This window comes from Scylla paramamosain, chromosome 45 (genome assembly GCF_035594125.1).
Source record: "Scylla paramamosain isolate STU-SP2022 chromosome 45, ASM3559412v1, whole genome shotgun sequence".
NCBI classification, from domain to species: domain Eukaryota; kingdom Metazoa; phylum Arthropoda; class Malacostraca; order Decapoda; family Portunidae; genus Scylla; species Scylla paramamosain.
This window is the reverse complement of record NC_087195.1, coordinates 11,055,986-11,075,213: the sequence shown is the minus strand read 5'-3', so window position 1 is coordinate 11,075,213 and position 19,228 is coordinate 11,055,986. Positions and strand designations below refer to the sequence as shown.

The 19,228-nt window shown below is 41.0% G+C and overlaps 2 protein-coding genes across 6 annotated transcripts in view; one reads left to right on the top strand and one right to left on the bottom strand.

The window, feature by feature from the left end:
• Positions 1-284: 284 nt before the first annotated feature.
• Positions 285-6,703, top strand: LOC135094242 (uncharacterized). 2 transcript variants are annotated; one of them, XM_063994167.1, is made up of 7 exons: positions 285-630; positions 1,192-1,298; positions 1,790-1,919; positions 3,012-3,129; positions 4,042-4,175; positions 4,948-5,057; positions 5,957-6,703. In XM_063994167.1, the coding sequence occupies exons 4-7, from the start codon at positions 3,053-3,055 to the stop codon at positions 6,089-6,091; spliced, it is 456 nt and encodes a 151-aa protein (XP_063850237.1). In that variant the 5' UTR covers positions 285-630; positions 1,192-1,298; positions 1,790-1,919; positions 3,012-3,052; the 3' UTR covers positions 6,092-6,703. The 2 variants fall into 2 exon arrangements, with proteins under 2 accessions (XP_063850237.1, XP_063850236.1); XM_063994166.1 differs by lacking the exons at positions 285-630; positions 1,192-1,298; positions 1,790-1,919 and having other exon boundaries at positions 2,466-3,129.
• Positions 6,704-7,085: 382 nt separating this feature from the next.
• LOC135094240 (uncharacterized) overlaps positions 7,086-19,228 on the bottom strand; it is a 184,412-nt gene continuing 172,269 nt past the window's right edge. For 2 of the 4 annotated variants that reach the window (XM_063994165.1, XM_063994164.1), the window contains 3 exons: positions 13,607-13,706; positions 11,099-11,200; positions 7,086-7,718 (listed from right to left, as the gene is read on the bottom strand). In XM_063994165.1, the coding sequence (XP_063850235.1) occupies positions 7,643-7,718; positions 11,099-11,200; positions 13,607-13,706 (278 nt within the window). In that variant the 3' untranslated portion in view covers positions 7,086-7,642. Of the gene's footprint in view, positions 7,719-8,440; positions 8,571-10,451; positions 10,552-11,098; positions 11,201-13,606; positions 13,707-19,228 lie in introns of all 4 variants that reach the window. The other 2 variants (XR_010263675.1, XR_010263676.1) reach the window with 2 other exon arrangements.

Below are 19,228 nucleotides of genomic sequence, written 5' to 3'. Positions count from 1 at the left end.
AGCTCCTCTCCTCTAACTGACTGTCTTCAGCCAGTTTCTCATCACTGCAATGTTGCATCTCTTGCTATCATCTACCGCTGTTTTCATGCTAACTGCTCTTCTAATCTTGCTAACTTCATGTCTCCCCTCCTCTGACGGCCTCGCTGCACAAGACTTTCTTCTTTCTTTCACCCCCTATTTTGTTCACCTCTCTAATGCAAGAGTTAACCAGTATTCTCAATCATTCATTCCTTTCTCTGGTAAACTCTGGAACTCCCTGCCTGCTTCTGTCTTTCCACCTTCCTATGACTTGAATTCAAGAAGGAGGTTTCAAGACACTTATCCTTCAATTTTTGACTGCTGCTTTGGACCCTTTTATGGGACTGGCATCTCAGTGGGTCTTTTTATTTTTTGGTGGGTGGAGGGGGAGGGTTGTTGCCCTTGGCCAGTGTCCCTCCTACTTGAAAAAATAAATAAATAAAAATATCACCACCCATATCTTCCCAACACAAATACTGACAACAGACCCTGTGTCAGGCTGTATGTACCAGATGAGGCCGTGTCAATGCTCACCTTTGAGAACGTCATATTTGAGGCGCCTGACGTGAGACAGCAACTCATAGCCAAGGTTGCTGTCGTCTCCGCTAGCTGGTACGTGGAGTCCTCTCGAGTATTGGTGTCAGTCTGGTAAACTCTGGAGCTCCCTGCCTGTGTCTGTACTTCCTTATACAAGACACTTCTTAAATTTAGGGTAATTCTTTTGGCTCTGTCTTCTAGAGATTGGTACCTCAGTGGGCCCTTTTATTTTTATTTATTTATTTATTTATTTTATTTCATTTTATTTTATTTCATTTCATTTCATTTCTTTTTTTTATTTTTTCCTCTCTCTCTCTCTCTCTCTCTCTCTCTCTCTCTCTCTCTCTCTCTCTCTCCTTTTTGTTGGCCTTAGCCAGAGATCCTCTTACATAAAGGAAAATCTTGTATACTGATGTACATACTTATGGAAGTTAGGATAAAATGTATTGCATGTTGATGTACTGTTTAAAACCCAAATACCTCACACTACAGACTATTAAAGATACAGAATCCTTGCTGAACCATCACTGGAACCATGAAAACACCCCTGAAAACACCATAACAACTGAAAGTATTGGAGGTAAGAGAGAGAGCAAAACATTTGGGAGTGCAGTTTATTATCTGTCTCCCATACAGGACTGGTGGTGTATCCCTCACATCTGGTCATCAAGGAGTACCCCATGGTCAAGTCCTTGCACACCGATCTGTTCTGATGGAAGCAGTTGGAGGGTGTGGAGGATGTGGTGAGAATGACTGTCCTTATCACCCATCTGTTATATCCTTCAGTATCTTCTTTTCTTCACCTGCACTGTGTTTTTTCCTCTTGCATCCTTCAGTAATATTGTTTTCTTCATGCCTCCTGTGTTCTTTTTTGCTTCTGTTCTATCCTTCATTATACTTTTCTGTTATATCCTTCAGTGATATCCTTTTTCTCCTGCAGTGTATTCTTTTTCCCTCTTATCATATCATGTATCCTTCAATGATATCTTTTCTTCATCTTTGCTGTATTCTTTTTCCTCTACCTTATCCTTCATTATCCATTTCTTCACTCATCCTGTATTCCTCTTTCTTCTTTCTTTAATGCACACTTTCCTCCACACACACAATTTAAACCTTTCTATCATGCATAGTTACCCTCACCCCCTCCTTGCCCCACGCACACACACACACACACACACACACACACACACACACACACACACACCTCTAATGATGTTATGGTGATGTGACACAGTTGGAGGATGGAGTGCTGAGTATGTTGCTGCAGTCAGTAGACATGCTGGCTGCTGGCTGACGGAGTGTACTGTGGCCCCGTTGATTTCACTCTCAGCAGTGACTCCAAGAAGACCATAGCAGAGTACCAGGTGTGTATTGTGAAGAGGTGAATTGAATGGCTGTATTTTTCATTCTTTCTTCTGTGGTAAAAGAATGTCAAAAAGCAAGCTCGTTCATCGCTTTCTTGTCTTCCTGTAGTCATTTTCATTGCTTTTATATTCTTTCCACTAATTCTCTCTTCCTCTACTTCCTACAGTCGCTTTCATTTAAGTTTTCTATTCATTTCACTAATTCTTTTCACTCTCTATTTCTTATAGCCATTTTCACTACTCTTTCTTATTCTCCTCTCTCCCTCCATGTCTCACAGCCATTTTCATCGTCCTTTTCTAGTTCACTAATTCTTCTCACTTCCTCTGCTTCAAGATAACTGGACCACAGGAGCATGTTGCCACAGCTCTAGGGAAACTGTGCACATTCCTCAGCAGTAACATAGCTATCCCAGTAGTGACAGGATACTTAGACACTCACTACAATGCAAGGAAAGTTTACGTCGAGGACCAGATCTTGCGCTGCTCTTGGAGAAACATTGTGCATCTCTTGAACAAGAGCGAGACTGGGGACCCTCTTCTAGATAATTGGAATGGCTCTGAAGTTAGCCTTGTGTCTTCTGTCCCTAAGGATCCTCCAGTCCTTGCATCTCCCCTTTGGCACCATATCTTGTGCTGCTCTCAGAAAAAAGTGCTTCTCTGGAATGAAACTGAGAGTGAGGATGGTGTTTCAGGTGCTGGGAATAGTACTGAACTTAGTCTCATTTCTGGTGTCCCTGTGCATCTCCCAGTCCTTATATTAATGTGATGTCTTGCTAACTCTCATGCTGTCTCACTCAGTTTGGTACAATTGTTTTCAATGTAAGGTCACTGATAGTAAAAGGAGTGGTTGAAAGCTTCTCTTTCTCATCTTGTCTTCCTTTTCCTTGTCCTCTTCCTCATTTACTTGCATTTCTCTCATTCTCTACCTCCTGGTCTTTTCCTTCATCCTTCTCTCTCTCTCTCTCTCTCTCTCTCTCTCTCTCTCTCTCTCTCTCTCTCTCTCTCTCTCTCTCTCTCTCTCTCTCTCTCTCTCTCTCTCTCTCTCTCTCTCTCTCTCTCTCTCTCTCTCTCTCTCTCTCTCTCTCTCTGCAGGATGGCCAAGGAAATCCATCTCAAATACCCAGAGATCCTCCATGCCGCTCACCCCTTCTTCCTCTCCCTCAAGTTTGTGGGTGCTGGTGGCTCTCTCTTGGATGGAGCAGTTTTCGTGGTGAGACACACAAGAAACCTTAACTCTCATGCCTTGGATCTTATGGGAACTGTTTTCAAAGAGAAAGAGTCTGGTTTGTGGTAAGACACACTGGGAACCTTAACTTTTATCCCCATATTGTGAAATGCCTGAGGTGTTATGAGAACTGTTTTCAAAGAGGAGTCTGGTTTGTGGTAGGAAGTGCGGGGAACCTTAAGTTTTATCCCCATATTGTGAAATGCCTGAGGTGTTAATGGAACTGTTTTAAAAGAGGAGTCTGGTTTTTATGATTGGTTGATTGATGATGCAGAATATTATTAACTATTTCCTGAATCATGAAAAAAATGTCCTTGAAAATCCCATCAGCTTTCATAAGGACTGTTTTCATGATAATGAGTCAGGTTCTCATAGGTGTTTCTTTCTTCTGGTGATGCAGAATACTTGTTAAACTATCACCAGAATCATGAAGTACCCTTGAAAATTCCAGTAAGTATTTCTAAAGGTCACTGAGATGGTTAGTCCAGTGACTGTGTGTTTTGTTGTTTTCTTGTGTATATTTTGTCTCTCATTCCACGTAGTTCTCTTGTTTCTTCTCAGGATCAAAAGATATTGATTGAGATACTGGGGAGGAATGTGAGTGCATGCCCAAGGCGAGGCAAGAGAGAGAGAGAGAGAGAGAGAGAGAGAGAGAGAGAGAGAGAGAGAGAGAGAGAAAAAGTGTGTGCGTGTTTTATGCACAGACAGAAAACATGTAATTTTTGTATCATTCCAACATTTTCCTCTTCTCAATTTTCCTGTTGCCCTTCCAGATATTCAGCTTTTCTTTGTTCCTTCAGTGAAAAATCTCCCTTTCCTTAACTCTGTTGTATCCCCTCAATATCCAGCCTTTGTTTGTCCCTGCAATAATGGATCTTTTCTCTGTATTTCCTCCAGGATCTATTCACCTGAGAACAACTTGTCAACAATTCCTGTGGATGTCGTCATCAGCGAGGTCAGTGTTAGATACCAACTTGCTGCTCAGGTGTCTGTTGTACCTGCTGGTTGGCATCTCCACTTTGTCTCTCCTGGTAACGCAAGTATGTATGTGTATGTGTATCTATTGATTTATTTCTGTGTGTATTGTGTCTGTCTATCTGTGTGAATGTGGAGAGTTTGGGGTGAATCTTGCTTGATACCTGATGTGGATGGATTGCTGTGTGCCTCTCAGTGCAGCAGCCCTGTCAGTCCAGACGGCATTTGACAGCTGTTTCTCACTCCACATATTTACACAAAGGTGCTGACAGATTAGCAGCAGGAGTGGGAAACTGCAGTGGCTGTAACTCATATGACTTCACTGGTACCAATCCAGACCACCTGGGCTTCCCCAGGGACAGGCTTGTGTCACCCCTGACCTTACCTCTACCTATACATCTACCACTGCACTACATTTGGAATCTGGTTGAGTACATGTACTCAGACCCAAGCCTGATGTGTAAGTGTGTGTGTGTGTGTGTGTGTGTGTCTTTGTCTATCTCTGTTGAAATCAAGTCATTGTTGTGTCTTGGAGGGAATAAGTGTGTGTATGTGACTATCTATCTATTTATCTATCTATTTGTGTTTAAATAAAGTTGTTGGTAGCATCTGAGGGAATGAGAGGAGTGTGAGCTCAGTATGATGTGCAAGGAGTTTATGGATGTTTTAACATTTTGTAATATAAGTATTTATTAGTGTGCATATCTTTTTTTTGCACGCAAGATTTTAATACCTTACTTTATCATTTTGTCTGCATCTAACATACAGTCTCTCTCTCTCTCTCTCTCTCTCTCTCTCTCTCTCTCTCTTCACCAATTCTCCTTACAGGCTTGGTGGTGTATCCTGAAAATTTGGAGATCCAGGAGAACTCTGTCACCAAGAACGTGCAAATGAATGTCATTGGGTGGCTGATGGCAGCTCCTCAAGTGAACCCAGAGGTGAGGGAGGCTGTCACTGGGTCTTGGAGGGAGCAGGGAAGCAGGGGTTAGAGTGAAGATGTTTAGAAAAGAGGGATGCAGCACTGTGGTTGTGAAGAGTAGCCATCATTTTCATTTTAAGGGTATTTGGCTTGTAGTGCCACTGAGACTATCCCTTTCCACTGGGGACTCAAAATAAGAATAAAGACAGACTTCGTATTCTGAGTGTTAATGAAAGTAAGAATAATAATCAGAAATAGCAACCATTATCACTATCCTGTTTCTTCATGTCAAGCTTGATAAAGTTAGATTTAAAAAAGAAATAGGAGGGAACTGGTTTTCAGATGGAGTGATAGATGAATGAAATAGACTCGGTAGTTAGGTTAGTGCTGAGTCATTAGGGAGCTTTAAAAGATTAGACAAATTTATGCATGAGGATGATAGTGAAAATAGGTAAGCACATTTCATGCAGGGATTGCCATGTGTAAACCAGATGGCTTCTTGCAGTTTCCCTTGTGTTCTTACAATTATTATGCCACTGATATGATGCCACAACACAATGGTAATGGTGGTGATGGTGTGTTCCCGAGTGATGCAGGTGATAATGGGGCTTGACATGAGTGTCAAGGGCATGTAGTGTCCCGTCACCTTTGCTCCTGTGACCTCTGGCTCTTCTAAAAAGGGAGTTGCATCCTTCACGGTATTTTTATGTCTGATGGTGTGTAGTGGTAAGGATTATCCAAGATTGGAGAAGTGTCTTGGGACCTTCCTCATGAAAAAATTTGTCATAGGGAAAAGAAAATACAGAAGCAGGCAGGGAGTTCCAGAGTTTACTGGTGAAAAGGATGAAAAATTAATAATGGTGAACTCTTGTATTGGAGAGGTGGACCACCACCATCACCACTACTTATTCTCCACAGATCACTGGGCTAAAGTACAGCAAGATGAGTGCCTTGGAGAAGCTGTGCCTTGAGTTGAAGGCTGCAGTCACCATCAGAAAAAGAGCAAAGCTGCAACAAGTCATCCAAGTACTTTGTCAAGAAGGTTTATGTTGAAGGCAACCTCCTGCACTGCTCTCAGGAGAACAGTGGGACTCATGACCGCCTCCAAGACCCACAGAGGATTGGAAGGCATAAATTCAATCTTGGATAACTATTGACATTTAAAACTGGTGACTCCACTTGTCAGATTGTAGGTGGGAAAGTTTTAGGATTGATTGATGGGAACATTGTTGATCTAAATTCTTTTTTGGTAAAGTACTGTAAATCACTTGCATGTGAAGTTTCAAATGGATGAAATAGCATGAATGGTATTGTAGTTGAATTGTTCTTTGCAGCTGGAAAAAAAAATTAGGGTCGATTGATGGGAAAACTATTGTTCAAAATCCTTTTATTGTAAACTAGATCATGTACATAGTTGTGAAATTTTTTTGGAAATGAAATAGCATGAATGATGATGATAATGTTTTTGTTGTACTATGGGTAAACCATTGGAAAAAATGTAGTAGTTATGAACAAAATTGGATTAACTAAACATCACTGAGGTTGTAGTTGTGAAATTTTGGTGTAAATTAATGTAAACAATGAAATACTTAATCATTAAAGTTTTAATCTTATATTAGGAGTCATTGGAAATTAGCTAAAATAAACACCCTTATATCATCTTAACCCTATAATGACTTACCAACTTTCCTCTCAAATCATGGCATAGTTTTAACACAAGTAAACAGTGCACAGCTTTGCCAAATGTTGTCATAAATCTGTGTTGGAAATATAGTCTTCATCAAGCATTATTGTTGTGTGAGTTATCATTGCTGTCATGTGTTGTTTTAAGGAGACACTGATTTTGCAGTTTTTTTTTTTTTTTACACCTATTCAAAAGTTTAAAAATCTTTCAGTTTTCTGTGCATGTGTTCTAGTATCCTCTGCATTCTTTCTTGTCATTCTTTCACACTCAGAGCTAAATGCATTGAACTAACATTCCCATTCCTATTATTCAGCAACTCATGAAATTAACACCAGAGCAATTTGGTATGTTATGGAAAATGAGAGAGAGAGAGAGAGAGAGAGAGAGAGAGAGAGAGAGAGAGAGAGAGAGAGAGAGAGAGAGAGAGAGAGAGAGAGAGAGTCCTTTTTTCCTCTTCTCTCATGTCATGGCCCAGGACAGGGTGACGTCCTTGGAACATCGTCATTTGCATTCCCTAATCACAGACAGATATGCCTCCTCACTTCTCCATGTTGGAGAAAATAATTGCGTTAATGAACATGTCTTGCACTTTATCATTACTTTTTATTATTATTATTATTATTATTATTATTATTATTATTATTATTATAATTATTACTACATTTACAGTAGTCCCTCACTGTTAGCAGTTTAATTAGTGTAGCCAAACCAATGTCAAAAGTGAAATTTGCCAAACGTGAATAGTACTATAAATGGGGTTCACCCTTTTGACTTGCATTTGAAAGCAAAGACATTATACATGAAACATTAACAGCAATATAGAATACAATAGATAATAGATGACAGATGTTATTTACCTTTAATTATTTATAGTTAAGCCTGGTGAGGGGAGCGAGTGTGGTAATTGTGTAGGTGCACTATTAATATTTGGCACCCAAACCAGTGTCATCCATATCCAAGTGTCCATGCCCTCCACCACTTGTAGAGGCTGCACTCCTGGGGACAAACACCAAAGATGTGGTTAATTGCAGCAAAAAAACAGTAAGATGGCTGTTGGGAGGTTCACAAAAATCAAACAATGCACATGGACGACAAACTGGATCAACACCATTCTGTTACGTCAGCAAGTGGCGCACCAAAAGAGGATCTGATGTGCCAGTTTGGGTGTTGGTACCAGTTCAAACCTATTGCCAAACTGAAACAAGAGGGACCACTGTATATATATATATATATATATATATATATATATATATATATATATATATATATATATATATATATATATATATATATATATATATATATATATATATATATATATATATATATATATATATATCTCTCTCTCTCTCTCTCTCTCTCTCTCTCTCTCTCTCTCTCTCTCTCTCTCTCTCTCTCTCTCTCTCTCTCTCTCTCTCTCTCTCTCTCTCTCTCTCTCTCTCTCTCTCTCTCTCTCTCTCTCTCTCTCTCTCTCTCTCTCTATATATATATATATATATATATATATATATATATATATATATATATATAAAGCTTTTCAGTAATAAACATTTAGTGTGCAAAAACTTTTAGTACATCTAAACTATAGTAACTTGTGTCTTCCTTACAAGTGGTGTCATCCACCATTCTTTCTCTCCCCTCTTAAAAAGTGGGAAAAGGAAGACTGCTGGACCACACCACAAGTTATAACAACAAAAAAAGGTTCATTCAAACTTTACCCTGCTGCATGGACTGTATCAGCTTGTATTCAGGCAGGTCAAGTTGGGCGATACAAGTGTGTGCTGGAAGGAAGCTGTCATCTGCTGGCTTTTGGATTATCAACTTGGAAGCCTGGGTGTGTGTGTGTGTCTAAGAGAATCAGTTTGAGTGAGTAGTGGGAGGGAGTTTTTGAGTATGTGAGAGTAAAAGATGGGGTTTTGTATATATATATATATATATATATATATATATATATATATATATATATATATATATATATATATATATATATATATATATATATATATATAGAGAGAGAGAGAGAGAGAGAGAGAGAGAGAGAGAGAGAGAGAGAGAGAGAGAGAGAGAGAGAGAGAGAGAGAGAGAGAGAGAGAGAGAGAGAGAGAGAGAGAGAAATTTTGTGTGTGTGTAGGAGAGAAAATACAAGAAATTATTTCTATTAAGAGAGAATTTTGTGTGTGTGTAGCAGAGAGAATACAAGAAATGATTTCTATTAAATTTATTACTATTATTCTAAATTTATTCATATTTCAGAGGAATGACTGACAGAAGAGACAAAGAAAAGAGGAGGAAGAATATAAGAAAGGAAGGAAGGAAGAGAAGAGGGGGACATGAGAAGGATGAAATAAAGGAGAGAGAGAGAGAGAGAGATGAAGGAGTATTGCACACACACACACACACACACACACACACACACTCTCTCTCTCTCACCAACCCACCCACCCATCCACAGACCCCCAGTATGTCCCACACAGTCACTCTCCACAGACTCTCACATTAGAGAGAGAGAGAGAGAGAGAGAAAATGTTACTGATTGTGAGAATTAATTATCATTATTATTATTATGTTCAAAATGTATTATTTATATTTGCATTGTTTTTTTCAGAAGTGATAGAAAAAAGGAAGAGAAGATAGATAATAATAAGGAGGGAAGAAAGAGAAGAAGAGAGAGAGAAGACAACAAAGAAGGAAGAGGACATGAGAGAAGAATGAGGATAATAGAAGAGGAAGAAAAAAAGAAGAAATGAGAGAAAGATAGAAAAGATAAATAAAAGAAAAATAAATCCTTCCCCCTGCCCCCTTCTCTCTCTCTCTCTCTCTCTCTCTCTCTCTCTCTCTCTCTCTCTCTCTCTCTCTCTCTCTCTCTCTCTCTCTCCCCCACAATCCACAAACCCACAGTATGTCTCCCACAGTATGTTGACAAACCTAGTCACTCCCCACAGCCTCTCACAAATATACCTCTCTCTCTCTCTCTCTCTCTCTCTCTCTCTCTCTCTCTCTCTCTCTCTCTCTCTCTCTCTCTCTCTCTCTCTCTCTCTCTCTCTCTCTCTCCATGTCTAAGAGAGGAACCCTGTGAGAAATTTTGCAACATTTTCTGTTCAAGCAAGAGTTCATGAAAGACTTCCCAAACAGTACAAATGACTGGATGGTCTGGGAAGTATTCACTCTGGAAATACAGTGAGGGGTTAATGAAAGGAAGAATATTGGAAAATGTGTGTTAATTTAGATTCCTGTGGTGTGTGGATGGAAGGATTGGGTGAATATAGACAGCAGAAGAGGTGAGGAGTGTATGCTAACTAAAGGCAGGAAGTGAAGGACTGGATAAATATTAGACAGAAGAGGTAATAGAAGCAATGGACTAGATATACAGAGATAAGGAAGGGTTGGATAAATATTAGACAAGAGGTGATAGAGGCAAAGAAGGACTAGATATGTAGAGACAAGGAAGGGCTGGATAGAGGAGGTGACAGAGGCAAAGACTGTACACTAATAATGAAAAATAGATAAAATGAATGACAGAGGGAAGATGAAAGAGCGAAGAACAACTAAAATGGATGATAAGCAGGTGGAAATACCTACAAACAAGCCTATCAACACCCAAACACCCCTAACACACACACACACCCCCCAGCTCCTCCAGTGTGAAAGATATTCATGTATAAGCAAGCCATTTTAGCCCACAATTCAAACACTTCACCCCTAACCTGACATACCAGCATGCACACTCACTGCTGTGTTGCTGGTTTTGCTGGACGTGTCATTCCTGATTGCTGTCAGTTCATTTTGGCCTAAAACCTTCATGCTTCATCCTTCACTTCCTGTTGTGAAACTGTTGCAAAGAAGGGAGAGTTTTTGTTGCAACATGAATTCCAAATCAGATTCAGTACTTTTATGAAATCTTTCAAGACGACAACCCTGATATTGAACTTCATCACCACACACACACACACACACACACACACACACACACACCAGTTACAATGCTTACTTCAGTGCACACTCTTCACTCCTTTAGAGATGAGCAAATGAGTGAACAGTGAATAAATCTGTTAATAAGCACACTGTGTTTTGGTGCAAAGAATCAGACACTGCCATATTTTCACTGCCGTTCACCACTCATGTCCAATGGAAGGTTTGTGGTCTGCCTTCACCATAGTCTTCCTGGCACTTACAAATCAGGGCCACAAACTGAGGAGAGCATTAGAGTACTTGGAAGGAAACCACTGGGAAGATCTTGAGATGGTGTGTGGAGGAAGGCATGACAACACTCAACAATAAGGAAGAAATTGTCTACAGCTGCAAGTGGGAGATACTCATGGGCTGTCCAACCCCAGAAGGGAAATTATGGACAAATAATGATGCAATGAAAGGCACACCTGAATGGACTGCTGGCCAGCTGATGTCTCTTGAATGCTCCTCTTCCTCCTCTTGGTTTTACTCCCTGTGTGGTGGCACTGACGTCATGTCTCCCAGTCGGTCTGTGGAATTTTTTTTTTTTTATGTAGGAAGGACACTGGCCAAGGGCAACAAAAATCCAATAAAAAAAATGCCCACTGAAATACCAGTCCCATAAAAGGGTCAAAGCAGTGGTCAAAAATTGATGAATAAGTGTCTTGAAACCTCCCTCTTGAAGGAATTCAAGTCATAGGAAGGTGGAAATACAGAAGCAGGCAGGGAGTTCCAGAGTTTACCAGAGAAAGGGATGAATGATTGAGAATACTGGTTAACTCTTATGTTAGAGAGGTGGACAGAATAGGGGTGAGAGAAAGAAGAAAGTCTTGTGCAGCGAGGCCGCGGAAGGAGGGGAGGCATGCAGTTAGCAACATCAGAAGAGCAGTTAGCATGAAAATAGCGGTAGAAGACAGCTAGATATGCAACATTGCGGCAGTGAGAGAGAGGCTGAAGACAGATAGAGGAGAGGAGTTGATGAGACGAAAAACTTTTGATTCCACCCTGTCTAGAAGAGCAGTATGAGTGGAACCCCCCAGACATGTGAAGCATATTCCATACATGGACGGATAAGGCCCTTGTACAGAGTTAGCAGCTGGGGGGTGAGAAAAACTGGCGGAGACATCTCAGAATGCTTCACTTCATAGAACCTATTTTAGCTAGAGATGAGATGTGAAGTTTCTAGTTTAGATTAATAAGAAAAAGAGAGACCAAGGATGTTCAATGTAGAAGTGGGGGACAGTTGAGTGTCCTTGAAGAAGAGGGGATAGTTGTCTGGAAGGTTGTGTTGAGTTGATAGATGAATGAATTGAGTTTTTGAGGCACTGAACAATACCAAGTTTGCTCTGCCCCAATCAAATATTTTAGAAAGATCAGAAGTCAGGCATTCTGTGGTTTTCCTGCATAAGCTGTTTGCTTCTTGAAGGGTTTGACATCTACGAAAAGACATGGAAAAGTGCAGGGTGGTATCATCAGCATAGGAGTGGATAGGACAAGAAGTTTGGTTTAGGTCACTGATGAATAATAAGAGAGTGGGTAACAGGACAGAACCCTGAGGAACACCACTGTTAATAGATTTAGAAGAACAGTGACCGTCTACCACAGCAGCAATAGAACGGTCAGAAAGGAAACTTGAGATGAAGTTACAGAGAGAGGGATAGAAGCTATAGGAGGGTAGTTTGGAAATCAAAGCTTTGTGTCATACTCTATCAAAAGCTTTTGATATGTCTAAGACAACAGCAAAAATTTCACCAAAATCTCTAAAAGAGGATGACCAAGACTCAGTAAGGAAAGCCAGATCACCAGTAGAGTGGCCTTGACAGAATCCATACATAAAAGGTGATGAGATAGAAGGTTGTAAAGTGATAGATGTTTAAGAATCTTTCTGTTGAGGATAGAATCAAAAACTTTAGATAGGCAGGAAATTAAATCAACAAGACATAGTTTGAGGGATTAGAACAGTCACACTTTTTAGGAACAGGCTGAATGTAGGCAAACTTCCAGCAAGAAGGAAAGGTAGATGGTAACAGACAGAGTTGAGTTTGACTAGGCAAGGCACAAGCAAAGAGGCACAGTTTTTGAGAACAATAGGAGGGACCCCATCAGGTCCATAAGCATTCCGATGGTTTAACATCATTGCAAAGAATTTTAATAGGCAGCAGCAGCAGCAGCAGCAGCAGCAGCAGCAGCAGCAGCAACAGCAGCAGCAGCAGGGTGGAGGAGAGAGAGGAACAAACCCTGAATTGTCCAAGGTAGACTTTTTAGCAAAGGTCTGAGCAAGGAGTTCGGCTTTAGAGACTGATGTGATAGCAGTGGTGCCATCCGGTTGAAATAAAGGAGAGAAAAAAGAAGCAAAGAAGAGATGTTTTTGGCTAGTTGCCAGAAGTCATGAGGGTAGTTAGATCTAGAAAGATTTTGACACTTTCTGTTTATGAAGGAGTTTTTGGCTAGTTGGAGAACAGATGTGGCATGACTTTGGGCAGAAATATAAAGCGCATGAGATTCTGGGGATGAAAGGTTCAAATACCTTGTGTAAGCCACCTTTCTATCATGTATAACATAAGAACAAGTCGTGTTAAACCAAGGTTTAGAAGGTTTAGGTCGAGAAGAAAAGTGAGAGATATATGCCTCCATACCAGATACTATCACCTCTGTTATGCGCTCAGCACACAGATTAGAAAACTGAGCATCACATCTTCAGAGCATGCATGTGATGACAACTTGCCAGTTTTTGATGCCTTCCATTGCAGTAAGTCAAGCACCAGAGCTTTGGTCTGTTGGCTTTACAATTCATCATTCCTTTTTTTTTTTCCTTTTTTCAGTGCAAACCTTTCCACCACTTTGTGGACATGACATGACATGACAATTAAAAACTTTCAGATTTTGGAATTTTGGACCGAGAATTCTCAATTGTGCCAACAAAATACAGTATTCACCTGAACCACCTGTCAGTCACAAGGCTCCCAGTGAGGTGTGCTTGTTCCTGAGTCATGGAAGTCTCCCAAGGTTTCTTCCACTTGCTCTCCGTGTTACCACCTGCAGGGAAAACGCACACATCAATACTCCTGCTGCTTGATACATGTTTGATTCACAACTTAGTCTAGAATTTAACCATTCACTACAACATTACACAGCATGGAATGCACAGCTGAAAACATTTATATGCACATTCAAGAAAGGAAACGACTAAAGAAGCAGATTGTGCAATTTCTAGCCAGTATAGTGCATAGACATGGATGTGAAAGAAAAGAAATGCTTCATGTTGGTCTGGGAGTCAGGAAAGATGTGATAAGTACTAGTAGTTAAAAGAGTTCATCACCAGGTAGGACAAGATGGATAACTAATTTTTTCACACCCTCGTCTCTGGTAAAAGTCACTCACAAAAATGATGGGCCCAGGGCAGGTCTTTTTCCACTTAACCTTCCACATCTTCTAATCTTTGGTGGATTAACTTAACAAGTAAAAGTTTCCATACGAAGGGCGGCAGTTCACTGAAAGGAAGGGGATCAAGTAAATCCATTCACACCTTTTGGCTGTGGGCCTTCCCTCCCCTTCATCTCTCTCTCTCTCTCTCTCTCTCTCTCTCTCTCTCTCTCTCTCTCTCTCTCTCTCTCTCTCTCTCTCTCTCTCTCTTTAATAGGCTGTTTGGATAACTATTTCACTCTAGAGAGAGAGAGAGAGAGAGAGAGAGAGAGAGAGAGAGAGTTTGGCCAGTGCTGGGAGGGGTCGGTGACTTGACACGTATTCCCACACCTGGACACCAGCAACCACCACCACCACTCAGCAGCCTGCAAAGATCCTCAGTGCATGTGAAGTCACTCGATGTTATCAACAGAGAAGATGGTGACCAGCATGAGGCCACATATTTTTGAGGGCTTCATGGATAGGGTATATCTGTAGGTATATTTGATATTTCTTGTATGTGAGAGAAGTTTGTGTCTGTGCTACCACCTGGTGACAACCACTCGTTCTAAAAGCTCCCCAATATTTAGAGGGGAGTGAGGACGGAAGAGTGGTGAAAGTAGGGGGTTTGGGAGGAGGGGTGGAAGTAAGCCACCTCTGTTTAACCAGCCATTATTACCTAACAACCCCAACAGATACTGCTTCATTTCCACCAGTTTTCAGACCTCACCTGCAGCGGCCGCGTCACGGTACCTACCTACCTACACCACGTGTCGCTTTCCTGCCACACCGACGCCGCCCCGTGACACTGACGCCAATATTCACAACACAACGAATACTTGCCGCTGCGTGACAGTCTTCGAGCAGAGAGGGAGGGAGGGAGAGGCATCAACTCCCCCTCCAACGCGCTAGTGATGGAGTGAGAGGTAATAAGATGGCTCTTGGTAGTTCGCTCGTCTTAAAACACGCAATGAATCAATTATTATTATTTAAATGTTAGTGTCCTTTAGTGCAACATGAAGTCGCTATTTAATATCAACCGATACAATTCGAAAATGAAGCTCATGAAATGTGGACACTGAGGGAGTAAAAACACGTCATTATGCTGAGCTTCTGTCTGCCTGCCTCTGTCTGGGGAACTCTTGGAAATGTCTACAATGCAGTGCAACAGTTTAGAGTTATTATTCATTTGATGGCTAATTAGTTAAATGTTTTAAAGTTACAACATCTCACATGTTGTGAGACATCTCACAATGATTTCCTGGAACACAATCGGGAATATTGCCACAGATATGAACACTAATTGCAGAAAATAATTGCTAGCCTTGGACGAGTGTAGCATAGTAAAGTATAAACACAAGTGGATATTCAAGTACCATGATAAGTAAACATGGCGGTCATCATAACACTAGCAGCAGGCAGCTCCTTACTTGTTTTTGGTGGTAAGAGGCGGTATTTAGGCTTATTTTGGCTCCCTACCCAAAATCCCCGCTTTCCCACCAGGTCCCCAACATTGTAGGGGTTACAAGTCGAAAAAAAAAAAAAAAAAGGAAATGAGAGCCGCGCTGCTAATCTAGTAATTTACCCGATGACAAACTGCAGTGAAATGAGCTAGTTCTTGATACTAAATTAAATATACGACCACTGCAGAAAAAAAAAAAAAAATCAAACCCTCATTTTCAGAAACAAAACTTGCAAAATTACATAAGAACAACCCAACGACAGGGAAGGCCGCCCTACAATGCCTGTATATACCACCATACTGTGCCCCCTCCTGCGTTAGGAACACGAGCACACACACAACACATTACCATACCAATAAGCAGTAATACCCTCCCCCACAAACACTAGTTACTGTACATGGCAATTTTATCTTCCTTGACACGGTAGCTGCTCTCTCTCTCTCTCTCTCTCTCTCTCTCTCTCTCTCTCTCTCTCTCTCTCTCTCTCTCATATTGTAGATACCGTAAATTATGTAATTAAATCAATCTGATTAGTACATAAATGTCTGTTGCTCCTTAAGTTCACTTGCAATATTGAATTACTAAGTCAACATACGTACTACAGCTGGAAGTGAACTTTGATATGATTTACCAATAAGTTAGCGTGGGTGACGCGGGGTGACCACACGAAGGCGATGAGGCAACACGGAAAAATATAAAGGTGCATACACACTGCGCTGATGTTTCGTGTTAGCACGCCATATGACGTGTTAACACGTGTTAGCAAAAAATCTGGAACAGGCGTTCTCATAATGAAGTTCACACTGGTCTGATATGTCGCGTAACACGTCAGCTGATGTGTTACGCGACATAACATGCATCAACACGCATCAGATCAAATTCAAAACTCCCAGATATTCGTCAGAAGGAAATCTGCGTCAGATTTATTGTATATTATTGTATAGTGTTTTGATATTATTCAATAGTGTTTCGAAGTTATTCTATAGTATTTCGATATTATTTTATAGTGTTTCGATATTATTCTATGTTATGTGTTTCTATATTATTCAACAGGTACTATTCTATGGTGACAAAGTGTTTTCGTTATGGAGGAACAGTTAATAGAATATGTAAGAGGATACGATCACTTATTTAATCCACGAAACTCGCCCAAACTATCCCTTTCGGCGTTTATCACATTTGTTTGAGTTTTTTCTCCAGAAGTAGCAAGCGCTATAGCTATTGCTACTAACTGCTCCTCTTCTTCATCTAGTTCATTTAACATATTTTCATTCATTTTCAATTTTTACAACACAAAATTGGAGGATAAGAAAGAAAGAACGTGCACTCCACAAAAAATCAAATCTTTCTGACGTAACATGCATCAGACAAATAAAAACGTCGTTGTGTTATATGATGCAATCTGTTGCTGTGTGTTGACACGTCACATGGCGTGTTAACACGAAACATCAGCGCAGTGTGTATGCACCTTAACGCTCTCATCTTCACTAGGTCTGTCCCTCAAGATATGCGCAGTGGAGTATGGAGTGGAAAGTCTGCCGGTAGTGCGTTACCAACAAAACCAGGAATCTTAAAGTCCACTGCCGACTAGAACATTACCAGGCAAAACAACCGCTATATCAGCAAGTTCTGTGTATAACGACAATGATATCTCAGCCTCTCCTTTCTCAATATTGTTTAGAAACTCAGCGCTCTGATATCAATACGCCTCTGCAGATGTTGGCAGCCCTGCGGGACCCCACAACACAGCGCCTCGCCACTTGCTGATTGGCTAAACCTTATTTAGCTGCTCACATTTTGCGCTTCGCTGCCTGACGCAAGCCGCACCGCTCGCCCGCTCAACACCACAGGAAGAAATACATGGAATCTGTAAGAGGTGTCAGGAAGGGATTTGTGAACCTTTTGGTGGCAATGCACATTGTTCCTGCGTGTTCCTCTCCCCCAGCAGTGATAAAGATGAAGCATTATAAGCCTTTACCTCCCAAATGCCGCCGTGCAGGAAGCTGGTGAAAAACGGCTTGCCAGCCACCGCCGCCTTCACCATAACAAACTTATTCCGCGGTGTGTTTGCGCCACCAAGAGGAACTTAAAGTCCCTCCTGCGCGCTTACAAATGGTATTCGATTTTCACTTGTTTGGAATGGAGTCTGCGAGGGATATTAATACGAGGGGGTACTTGAGAAGGAAATGATAAATAATGGTGTTGAAATGTTTACATTAAAATACATAACGAGGCAGAAAAGTAGATATTGAGTACACACACACACACACACACACACACACACACACACACAGCCTGGAAAAAAAAATAATAATAATTACGTGGAAATAAACAAATTAAGGAAACTTTACACATACTGCAGAAGGAAACTTTACACAACCTGCAGTAAAGAGACACGAGCAAAGGAGAGAAAAAGAAGAAAAAAAGAAAAAAAAAGAAAAACTAAAAAGAGTGACCTCCAAGTACACGCTGTCAGGACTAACCACCAACAACTACAAGGGTCTCAAGGAGGAGAATACACATGAGAGAGAGAGAGAGAGAGAGAGAGAGAGAGAGAGAGAGAGAGAGAGAGAGAGAGAGAGAGAGAGAGAGAGAGAGAGAGAGAGAGAGAGAGAGAGAAAACGCGGAAACTATGTGGAAAAGGAAACACAAATTTTGAAAATACACAAGCATACTGGATAAGCACACACACACACACACACACACACACACACACAAGGAATAACAAGACATTTCATCATCTCAATGCTCTCTCTCTCTCTCTCTCTCTCTCTCTCTCTCTCTCTCTCTCTCTCTCTCTCTCTCTCTCTCTCTCTCTCTCTCTCTCTCTCTTTGCCTCTTCTGCAATCTTTTATTTTCCCGCTAACGAAGAATAAGGATGCTGCTTCATCCCGACCAACAACAAGACACACGAGGAAAGAGGTGATGGATTAGCGCCTTCCTGTATGACTTATATTCGTCTCCCATCGGATGAGCTTAAAGCCATAACTGCCTGGGAAGTGCCTGGGAGATGAGAGATGCTGCCAAAGATGATAGGATGGTGGAAGTGGTTTAGAGGAGAGATGCAGGGAAATGATGCAGTGGTAGAAGAAATGATAGGATGCAGAAAGAGAAGATAGATGCTGAGAGATGACAGAAAACGATGAAATGCGAGGATAGATTGAGAAAGAAGGGTTGCCTGGTACTATTGCACGAGATGAAAGGATGATGGCGGGAATGGAAAGACGAGGCATCGAAAGAAGACTAAGTCATGGAAGGGAAACATGATGAAAGTGCACCAGAAAAAAAAGTAACGAAAGCTGGGGAACACACACACACACACACACACACACACACACACACACACGGATAATGATACTGAAAGAGATGAAAAGTATGATGCATGGAAGATGATATTAAAGGAGACACGACTGTGCAGGGAAGAAATAAAATGCTACAAAAAAGAAAATAATGGGTGTTGAGAAAAAAAAAAGGAACAAAGAAAAATAATGCCAAAACGAGAGAAGGCGAGGACGAGGAGGAAGAGAAGGAAGATAATTTCTGGGAAAGGGTAGAGGTGGTGTGAAAGATTTTTTTTTCTTTCGCCAGAGAGAAAGGAAGGAGGCTGGATGAGACTGCGTACGTGTTAAAGAAGAGGAGAATATTAAAGAAGGAAAATAATAACAGAGCTAAAACATATGGAGAGAAGAAGAG

Bases quoted from the DNA above. Each gene is read 5' to 3' on its own strand.
- LOC135094242 (XM_063994167.1), top strand. From the start codon at position 3,053: ATGCCGCTCACCCCTTCTTCCTCTCCCTCAAGTTTGTGGGTGCTGGTG. The intron at 3,130-4,041 runs GTGAGACACACA...TATTTCCTCCAG, and splicing joins TGGATGGAGCAGTTTTCGTG to GATCTATTCACCTGAGAACA. The intron at 5,058-5,956 runs GTGAGGGAGGCT...TATTCTCCACAG, and splicing joins CTCCTCAAGTGAACCCAGAG to ATCACTGGGCTAAAGTACAG.